This window comes from Elephas maximus, chromosome X (assembly GCF_024166365.1).
Source record: "Elephas maximus indicus isolate mEleMax1 chromosome X, mEleMax1 primary haplotype, whole genome shotgun sequence".
Lineage (NCBI taxonomy): Eukaryota > Metazoa > Chordata > Mammalia > Proboscidea > Elephantidae > Elephas > Elephas maximus.
In genome coordinates this window covers 158,095,070-158,106,386 of record NC_064846.1, presented here as the reverse complement: position 1 = coordinate 158,106,386, position 11,317 = coordinate 158,095,070, and the positions used below count along the sequence as shown (strand labels likewise).

Here is an 11,317-nt window from a genome sequence, read left to right as displayed (position 1 = left end):
TGGCTCTTGTATCTAGAGTGAAGTATGTGTGACATCATGCCATTTTGCGCATCATGTTTTGATGTATTTTATGACAACATACATTTTCCCGTAAACTTTGAGACTGTATTCTCAGTCCCTTGAATTCTGAATTAAAGGAAGACAATGTGAAGTTTCTACATAATCATATACTGTACTTATAAAAATAGAGCAAGGCATTAATATTTTGAACAATAGCAAAAGAATGTAAAAGCTAGTTTATTTGAAAAGTTGCGGAAAGAAAATGCAGGGAAGATTTAGCTGAGTCATTTGGAGTTAAGAATAAAAGAGTGAAGGCAATGATGATTTAATCCTATTTTTATTTCCCCCCAAATCAAGAAAAATAGAAGTGAAAAGCTAGTTATATTCTGAACAAATTAAGTGAAATAATGCATCAAAATCAAGAGGTATGTTACTTTGTAGGGGAAACTTCAGGGAGGAGGATTTAGGACAAATACTTAAGGCCTTGATGAAATCTATTCGATAGTATAACTCTACACCCCCATTTTGAACTCAGTCATTCTTAGTTCTTAGAATTAGTGTTTACAGTTATCTCAGGCAATTAGACAAAATAAATTCTTACTGTGACATAAACAAGAGGACTGCAGCACATGTACAACTTAATTCTGACCTATGGTCTTCCTCAAAATTCTCTTTCCCTGGAATCTTTTTTCCATCTTCTTTGGGACTGGTCTTTTCATGAAATATGCCTTTTATTTTTACTTCATCCTGGTCTTTTGGCATTTGTTTTGATTGATATTCCATTCATCATGCAAACAGTCTCACTTTGAACTTGCTTTCAATATGATGTATAGTGTGGTTGCTTGTCACGCAAGCCCAGTCTCGATGTGCAGTTTGATCTTTTAGCCAAATTTGGTCACTTCCTGCATTTTCACAGTTGCTGCGTAGGTACTGGTCAGAAACACTCATCGTGACTCTCAGGCACCTTTGTTGTTAAAAATGTTTTGATGAGACATACTTAGTTAACATTCAGTGGACCTTCCATTCACTGATACTGTTCATCTTGTGACACTGATACAAGCCTTTTTATTAGTTTTAAAAGCTCTTATTCTGGAATCACCTTAACTTGGTATTAAAATCATGCATCATGACCTCAGACAAATTACTTACCCTCTTTAGGCCTTATTCATTAAATTATTCAACATTTATTGAACTAGGTGTAATAGGCTCCGGGGATAGGAAATGAATGTGACAGCCAAGGTTTTTTTAATCTGTAAAATGTCCCTAATGATAGAGCTGTTTTGAGCATGAAATGTATGTAAAGTACTTAGCACACTGATCAATAAATATTAATTGTTATGATTAGTAGCATTATTTTGATAAAATTACTTTTAACATCTTTCTATGACCGTAACCCCTTACGACTCAGAATGTATCCACATTACATTTTTAATATAAAGTTATTCCATAAATTACAGATGCTGGAAATGGTCTTTTCTAGAAATATTGATGCACTGTTCTTAGACTCAGTTGGACTGTAAGCACTCCACAATACAATATCTTTCACACCTGGGTAGCCAAGAAAAAATTGTAAATCAAAACCACGATCTGGATTATGAAAAGAAGGTGCTATACTTGTATCCTCTTGAGTACAGACTTGTTTAGATAGAATTCCAAATTTCTTCCCCAAATTTCCCATCTAGTTTTTAGTTTGGATTATTACAACACTAAACAAGCCCAAAAACAGGGCATTTTAAATTTTACTTGTTTAGTATCACTACCATGAAAACATTAAAATATTTTAACTACTGCTGTTTCAGCTCGTGTGTGTGTGTGTGTGTGTGTGTGTGTGTGTGGACACATCATCTGGAGGAAAGTGGCAGTTCTGCATCTCAAAAAATTCAACTAGAGAAAATGGGTTACTGCAGGCACTGCAAAAACCTATTGACACTATGGAAATGGCTATAGAAATAAAAAGTTTCTCTTTTCCTCAACGAAGCTATTTAAGAGTGATACAAAGAAAATATCTCTAGGGGTGGGAGCGTTTGTATCTGTATACTCTCTAACCCAGTACCCATTATTTGTAGTTTAAAGTGAAGCCTCATCAGGCAAACTGTATTTTACTACGGTCACAAAGTATCCTGGGTAAGCTTTCTGAAGAAAAGGAGTTTTGAAGAACCATATTGTTGACAATTTGTCACTCATTTTAAATCCCACTGTTGCCCTTAGTTCTTACAAAAGAATGTCTGCCAACAAATAGCATCCTCTTTTTTTTTTTTTTTTTTTTTTTTTAAAGCAGGACTGGGAGCTCCCGATGTTGGAGGAGTTGGCGGAGAACCAAGAACAGAGCCCTTTAAAAAGGCACGTGGGGCAGAGCCTGTCTCAGGGACAACCGCCACCACCTCAACGTGCGGGTTACAGAATCAACGCCCGGCTTCCCGGGCCCTGTTCATCGCCGAGGGAGCCCCGACAGCAGGACCTGCTGCCTCGTCATCGCTGCATTTCTGGCTGGCAGGTCCCCGTGACCGTCCGCGGCATTCCACGCCTCGGTCTCGGCCGGCGTGCGCGGGACTCGGAACCACCTCGCGAGCCCACTCAGCAGCGGCGAGGGCGAGAGCGAGGAAACCCCGGGGACCGAAGTCACCCCCGGGCTCGGCGTGTCCCCTCCCCTCGCCGGCGGGGCCTCCGGTACCTCCTCAGCCGCCTCAGCACAGCCAGCATTGTACTGGTGGACGGTCCGTCCCGCCGCCGTCGCCGCGTCCCCTCGGAGGCCCCCAGAGCCACGTTCCCGCCGCCGGCACCTGATAGACGGACGGACGGACGGACCCGGAGCTCCGGCCCGGTGCCGCCGCCGCCGCCGCCGCCGCCGCCGCGCACGCGCTCCTTGCACGCCTTCGTGCCCCCGGCGGCCCTCGGGGCGGGAACGCGGGACTGCCAGCCGCCCGCACCTGACTGACTGACAGACCCCGGGCTCGGGCCGCGCGCCGCGCGCTCGTGCAGTCCCCACGCGCACGCGCACGCGCTTCGCGCGCCTGCCGCCAGCCCCGGGGGCGGGACCGCGTGGCTGCGAGCGGGCGGGGGGCTCGTGGCGCGCGCGCCCTGCACCCGAGGGCTGCAGAGAGATATTTTGGGTGGCAGGAGGCCCCTCGTCATTTCCGCCGGGCAGCGTGTCGTGCCAGGGGCTTCACTCCCGCGCGCGAGGCGAGCGGGCAAGTTGGCTGCGGGCGGGCGGCGGCGGCGGCGGCGGCTCCTTCCCTCAGCGCCGCGACCCTCGGCAGCGCAAGCCATGAACTGAACTCCTGGAGAGACGGAGACCCGAGCGCAGCCGCGGAGGCAGCAGCAGCCTTAGCCGCCTCCTCGGGCACCGAGCCGCCCCGGCGCGGAGCTGCGAACCCGGCACGCTTCCCTCCTCGCCGCGGTTCGTACCGCGGCTCCCCGACATATACTGAGAGGCGTTACAGCCGCGCGCCCAGACACACAAAAGCCACCTTCTCCGCGCCGCCCGTCCGCCCGGCGAGGCAGCGGCCAACAAGGGACCCCACCTGAGGGCGGCTCGGCTGCTGAGTTCGTTTTCTGTCCGAGCCCCGCGCCCCTCAAGGAACCGATCCCGCCCCCATGGCTCTGATCATGGAACCGGTGAGCAAATGGTCTCCGAGTCAAGTGGTGGACTGGATGAAAGGTAATACCCGCTGCGGGGACGGGAGGAGGCCCTGGGCGCAGGGTCCCGCCGCACCGAGCCTCGCCATCGGGGCTGCCGCCGGCCGATTGCGGCCCCTGCGAGGCGGCGCGGGTGCCCCGGGGCGGCGGGGCCTCTGGTCCCCTGATCCCCTTTTGTCTCCAGCCAGTTGTTCCCCAGCTGGAGGGGCTCGGAGGGGCGGGGAGAATGCGCGAGGGCGCCCGGCGCGACCCAGTTGGAGGCAAGAAGCCGGACGGCGAAATCCCGCACGTCTTCCCCGCTCTCCCCTGCGCTCCCGGGCCGGGAGGATGTGGCGACCCTGGTCTCCCTCTTCAGAGAGGAGCCCCCGGGACTTGCTTTCCGAAGCCCCGCTTCCCCGACCCCTTTGTTCCCGGGAAACCTGACGCCCCTTCCGCGGCCGCCCCTCCCAGGTGCCTGCTCCAGCGCCAACTCTCCCCGCAACTTTTAAGCTCGAATAATGGGGTCAGGAGGCTGCCGCCCCCGACAGGACCCGGGAATCGCCCTCTCTCTCCCTGGCCTCTCTGCGAAGGCTAGGGAAAGGCGCTGCTTTGGGGAGAGGTAACATGCCTCCCCTGGGACGGCGTCCGCGCTGATGGCTGGGCTCCTCCTGCGCATTCCCCCGTCCTTGCCACCTCGACTTCGGGGCGAAGAGACTTCGGACCCCACGACTCTTTATTAGGCTCTCGACTCTGGGTGCAAGGGGATGCGCATCCCCGTACCCCTTCATTTCTTCCATCTTATTCACTTATCCCCTGGCAATTTCTAATAACCATAGTTAGAGACGCCCTCCTTGTCGCAAACGTGAGCTTTTTCTCTAGTCCTTGGGCTTTTCTGCCTCACTATCTCCCTCTGTTGTCTGAGTTAAGGGGCTTGTAGAGGAACTCCCGCCCCCCCGCCACACGCGACCACTGCCCCCTCCCTTCTCCTTTCATTCCCAGGCCCAACTCTCTCCTAAGGTTTTTGGGAATATCCAGAGGGGATGGATAGGATGGACTAAAGGTTCCCTGGCCACACTTGGGAGATGTTAGAGCTCTGCTGGTGGTGGGTCTTGGGCACCAACTCTAGGTAGGTTAGTCAGGGAAGGAAGGCTTGGTATTTATGAAAATGCCCCTTGGGAAGATGAGGGATGCCCTTCTTAGGGCTGGCTGAGCGATCAGACTTTCTAAACCCCCAGGTACTTTAGAATGAAAAGTGATGATTGGAAGGAATTGTAAGTGAAACGGAGAAACTATTTTTTTCTGCCTTTTCCCCCAATTTTTTCAGCCTTCTTGCTTATTCTTTTGGATTTTCCATTATCTATTTTGCTTTTCTTCTATTCCCATACTTGCCCCTCCTCGTTCACTTTGTTTTTCTTTCCTAAATATGTGGAAAGTGCTTCGTAACTGCAAACCCGTTGCACAGTACAAATGTGAGTGAATTAAATTGAAGCAAATTCATTATTTATTGACTGCCCCCCTGCGTGTGGTGCATTGTGCTAAGGTGCCATGGGGGTTATAAAGATGACTAAGACAAAGTCCTGCAGTGGCTCATCTTTTCTGTTTCCTCTTTTTCCACATTTGCTATTGAAATACTGCTTTCCTAGATTCCCACCAATTCTCCCCCAGGCCCCCCCCCCAATTCTCTGATACAGGCAAACATCTGTCTTGCTTATCAGTCATGGAAGAAAGAGCCAAGGCATATGCAGGAAGTGAGATGTTTAATTAAAACCTGTCTTAGTTGTCTAGTGCTGCTATAACAGAAATAACACAAGTGGATGGCTTTGACAAAGAGAAATTTATCCTCTCACAGTTTAGGACGCCAGAAGTCAGAATTCAGGGTGTTGACTCTAGGGGAAGGCTTTCTCTCTTTGTTGTCTCTGGAGGAAGGTTCTTGTCTCTTTGAGCTTCTCCTCCTGGGTGTATCTTCATGTGGCTTGGCATCTCTCTTCTCTACTTCTTTCGCTGGCTTGTTTAATCTCTTTTACATATCAAAAGAGAGTGATTTAAAACACACCCTACACTAATCATTAACATAACAAAGACAACCCATTCCCAAATGGGATTATGACCACTGGCGTAGACTTTAGGATTTACGACACGTATTTTGGAGGGACACAGTTCAAACAATAACAAAACCCTTTCTTTGAATTTATCTAAAAGCTTAGTTGGAGTCTGTTGCTGAAATACTCAAAGAAAAGCTGTCTTGGCCTCACGGAAGTCAGATTACCTTCAGAGACTAACTACGTCTTACCAATTTCCATGATGCTCACTGGCAGTGAGTGCTGCATACTCCATCTTCTCCTCCTCCTACCCTCCCAATTACATTCTGCACTTTCCCCTCTCTCAACAGTTTAGGTCTACTGCAGCTAGTGTAACATACGATGCACACACAGGTTTGCACACATTCTTAGTTTCCCAGTACTCGAGTTCTTTAAAAATCTCTCCCCCCTAAAATGTAGCCTCTTTGAAGTTGGGCTGACATCTTTACCTGTGATTTTAAGGGGTTATTAATTTTTTTTTTAAAAAGTTTTTTTTTTTATTACATTTAAGCTGGTCAACTTGTTTTTATACCTGTTGATGAAGCATTTTAGAAGTATTTGAAAAGATCAGCGAGGTAGTCAAGATATAAATTGTGTATCTTTGTACACATAATATGATCTGTATATATCAAGTCCCAAACTGCTTACTGCTGGATTTTCCGTAATAGTCATATAAATTTGATTTGAGATGTTATCAGAAAATAAGATTTAAAAAAATAGTTGCATGAAACATAAACATCTCCTCAGCTTGTAACTTACACTGTTACCTTAATTAATTTTTCCCTACCTACTCTGTTCAATACATTAACAAAAAGGCATTTAAAAAACATGTTCCATCCCTTCCTCAGATGCAGTAATGTCTAAAAGTCAGCTGTTAATTAGGCTATAACTCTGGAACGGATAAACCTCATTTAGTATTGTATAATGTATAATCTCATTAAGGCAGTACCAAAGAATGAACAGGACTTTTGAACAACTGCAACATGGTGGGAGTTTTTCAGAACATGTTCTACCTTATTCATGTGACAGTTTTTATCTCCCCTAACATTTAAAGCATATAGCATATGCTTTCAGCTACTCACAGTCATAAATTGTGATAACTCTGTTTAGTAAGGTACATGGTTTATTGCTCTGTCTAGGGTATTTTTCTCTTCACTGAACAGAAAAGGGACCAAAAAGCATATGAGAATAGCATAGTCATATATTTATGATTACAGACAATTTATACAAGTGGTATAGAGACTCAGTCATCAGAGAAGGAAATGGAGGAGGGGAACAGGCTGACAAGATTATTAAGCTTTGGTTTTTTTAACATATAGTTGAGATTATTTATGAAGGACTATTTACACATTACATTTAGTTCTGGTCTATTTTTATTAAAATGTATTTGAGGGATTTGAAATATAAAATTATTTATTAATTACTAGTAAAGATATATGAAAACACTTGCATTTTTTTTTGCTTACCCCCAACTCCAGTGTTTGTAAAATCCAATACTCGCTGAATTTTCTGATGAGAGTGTAAATTTGACGTGACACAATGTCAATGTGAATTCTAGTGAATATATGAACTCCATGTAAGTCAGATAAATAGGCAGTTGTATTCTTGATTATCCTGATAGTACTTCTGGCTATTTGGAGATATCTTACGAACCTTCAGAATTTTAAAAATTAATTTTATAAACATTTTGGAGAAAATTAAATACTCATTGTTTAGCATTTTGAAACCAATATTCTTCAGTTGGAAATTGCATTCAATCATTTTGTAGTTTGAAAAAAAATTAAAATATAAAACCTTTTGAAAGTGAATAAAAATAAACCAGTTATTAGAAAAAGTCATAGGCAGAAAAGTAGGCCAATAACTTTAATTTGTGCACAGTCTGTTAATCTAAAACACATTATTTCTCAACTCCTGTCTGCTCATGTGCAAAGCCTGAAAATACTTCATAATCTGCATTTGTTTTGAGTCCCCAATTCTTCCCTCCTTTTTTTGCCCACTGAAATATAACAAAAACCTCTGAACACTTTAGGACCTCTCCTGTTAATTCTGTTATTAATTTTCCTTGTCCGTGTCATACCTAATAAGTCCAGTTTTCTTCTTATACCCTTTTTAACTTTGAGAATCATTCAGAACATCCACGTGGCATTCTTCTAATGATTGTTATTTCCTTTCTGGGCCAAATAAACTGATTATTATTTTCAGAGTCCACCAACAGGCCCCTCTTTGCTAGTGTTCTTATGTTCTCTCTGATTCGTTCCAACCAATTTTGCATCATTATGATTCTTAAAACAATCTAAATCTTTGAGACGGTCTTTTCTCGAACCATCTCATACTCAACTGCTCTACCCTTTCCTGTTAAACCATTTTCTATCAATTTTCTTCAAGAAGTATTCACTGACTCCTAATTTCTGTCCTGAGATGACTCAGCCATCTTGAGGATTTTAGGTATTAAAAAAGAGACAAAACCAGCATTTGGAATGGAACCCTACAATAGGGGAAATGCAGTGATGAAATAAGGTCTATTCAGTATGAATGTTAAACACTGTAAAGGAGAATGTATCTGATAGGGCAAAGAAGTTTGACAGGTATTATGCTCTTTAGTAATTCTTTTCTTCCCCCCCCCCCCGCCCCATAAGACCCAGTGCTGAGGTTGAAATTTATCTTAATTAGAAAAGAAAATGTCAAAACTTTCAGTTAAACAGCCTTTGAGAGATCAGGTATAATTTTCTGGCAGGAATTTAAAAGTATACATTGTAAGGGAAAAAAATGTTAAAGTTGAAAATGATCGTGTTGATTGTGTCACTTTTGAAAAATTAGATTTTTTTTTTTTCATTTGCAAAGTGACTAGATAGTTACCAACAGTCAGCTACTTTGGATTTGACATTCTTAGGAATAGGAATTTTTATGATTTTACACAAAGAAGAAATTTACATTTTCGATATGTAGAGTTTAGTTCACAAGAAACATTATTTTATTTGGAGTGTCATTAATATTTGTTCCTTAAGATAACACTCCTAATTTAGTTCAGACTAGGAAAAAAGATTATATTTACGTGATATATTGTGGCCTTTAGATGTTATTTACTCGATACTTCTGCATGGAAAGTGCTTCAGTGGATTGTTTTAAATACATTAGTCTCTGCTTTGGGGGGATTAACCTCTGTAAGGGACAACAGTGACAAGGACAAACCTATGCCAAGACAAAGAGAAACAGGTACCAACTAGTATATTTGGTAAATTAAAAAAAAAAGTGCAGTATGTATACAGGCATACATACAAGCACTAATGGAAAGAGAAGATGATGTATTTAGTATGTTAGGAAGGGGTGTTAGGGGAAGGTAGGGTTTTAACAACTATTTAAGCTATTTACTTAATTCAGGCGTACTCTAAGAGGGATGTATTCTAAATGTAGAGGCACAGCACGAGACTCTAGAGTTGAGATGGGGTGATTAACCAGAAAGGGGTGGTGTATAGGTTTGTGTGGTTCAAGGCGAGAGGTGGGCAGTGCAGGGAAAGTGAGGGAGGAGAGTGAGTAGGTGGCACAAAAGTACAAGAACAAATCTGCATTTCACAAAGACAATGAAACTCTCATCATGTCCTGAGTTTAAATAAATACCACATTATAAAACTTTGGCTGCCAAAAATAAGCCCACAATGAATGTGTATTGAATTGGTACAGCTGTTTCAAATCTGTTTCTCAAGAATAATTTGGAAATAATGTTAAAATGAGTTATTTTGATGATTAATTACATCATTAACATTATGTTGTTAGATATTTAGAATTTTACTCATCCAAATTCTTATATGAAGAATGGACATAGGATTTTAAATATTAATTCTATTCTTAAAGCAATGAGAAATTATCATTTTCATTTACAGCAGAGCAACCTCAGATTAGGACTTAACTTGTTCTGAATGACTTTTAGCTTTCTATGTGACTTCCCTCCTGCAGCCCACACATAAGGCTTATTGTGAAAGATGAAGTATTAGTTTCTATAAAGAGTACTAGAAAGATAGATCATCTGTACTAATTTAAGGGGGGGGGTGGAGGGTGAATAATGTGTTTAAAAATGGAGTCTAAAGCTTTTTATTTTTTATGACTGTCATGGTCTAGTGTCTGACTGGAGAGCAGCAAGTGTAATCTTCAGTACAGGATCATTATGTTGAATAACGTTCAGCGAGTGAGTTCACAGTTTTCATGAATAGCATAGGCCTGTGCTCCTCACAGTGGTATATTTCTCTGGGTTGTGGAAGCCAACTGATAAAAGGAAGCCAAAGGGTTGATTTTGCTACATACGTTAAAACATTATTTTCACATTAAAACAAACATGGATATTGCATGCACAGTGTAGAAACAAAATTGGCATGATTTTAAAGATGAGACCAGGCTTAATAAGCATTTTAGGCTTGCAGCAGTCTGTTTAAAGCTGCATTCCCCAGACCTCCCAGGGTTATGGGTACACTCAGTTCAGCAATTACGGATGCATCAGTGGAAAAGTTTGAAAAGGGGCGGCTGGGTTTAGAAATGGTAAAATTAATGCGCTCTGCTTCCTCTTTTTTTCCTGTTACTAGCAAAGGGCAAAATAGCCTTTTTCACTCAAGGTCACGATAATTACAACACCTTAATTTTGTTTGTTTGATCTGTCCATCAACCTGTAGTCAGGATGAACTTCTTGATTCTCATCTGATCCTGTCCTCTCCACTTCCCACCCACTTCAGCTTAAAACAATTTAATGGCTTCTCACTGCTTTTAGGATCAAGATTAAGGTCCTTAACATGGCCTATAAGACGCTTGAAGATTTGGTTATTGTCTGTGAGGTAAGCCTCATTCCTAGCACCAGCTACACTGACCTTCTTTCAGTTCTTCCTGTTCAGTCACCGCTGGGCCTTTGTGCTTTGTATGTTCTCCCTTTGATCCAGGGCTCCTGGGATCTTGTTAAAATGTAGATTCTGATTCAGCGTATCTGGGGTAGAAATGCAAATTCTCAGCCAGGGGTTGAACCAGAACGAACCGGTTCACAGTCCTTCTTCACTCCTTCACCCAGTTAGCTCCTACTCATCCTTGAGCCTTCCTCAAATCACATCAACTCCTCAGTTACATACTCTCTTAGTACTATGTGTATCTCCTTTGCCACAGTTTTATTTTTGCATTAATTTGTATGGTTATTTGATTGATGTTTAACTTCTCCACTAGATTTATGCTTCATGAGGGCAGAAACCTGCCTGCTTTGCATAACAATGCATATGAGTGTCTGGCCCAAAGTAGGCACTCCAAAAACATTTGTAGAGTGAAGGGATAAATAATTTCATCACAGATGACTAATCTGTCAGCAAATCTGCTTTCCTGAAATGACAATGCATATAGATAGAGTCCCTTACAGTGTTCCAGTGGATACTTCAGTGCCAATTTGTATATGGAGTGAAAGGAGTTTTTTCATAGTCGTGTTGCTCTAGCTACTTCAAAGACCCATCATAGTTTAGACTCATTTTGTTAAGAAATATTAATAATTTCAATGAATCCCTAACGTTTCTGTGTTTATGCTATAAATATTACAAATATTTTTCTATAAATAGTATTCGCTAGTGTCTCAAACAGGCTGACACAATAGGCAGATACTTAACACT

The 11,317-nt window shown here is 42.9% G+C and overlaps 1 protein-coding gene across 7 annotated transcripts in view; it reads left to right on the top strand.

The window, feature by feature from the left end:
- Positions 1-3,028: 3,028 nt before the first annotated feature.
- The window catches only part of CNKSR2 (connector enhancer of kinase suppressor of Ras 2), a 276,951-nt gene continuing 268,662 nt past the window's right edge, over positions 3,029-11,317 (top strand). For all 7 annotated transcript variants that reach the window (XM_049871591.1, XM_049871590.1, XM_049871589.1 and 4 more), the window contains exon 1: positions 3,029-3,658. In XM_049871591.1, coding sequence (XP_049727548.1) covers positions 3,595-3,658 — 64 coding nt within the window. In that variant the 5' untranslated portion in view covers positions 3,029-3,594. The remainder of the gene's footprint in view (positions 3,659-11,317) is intronic.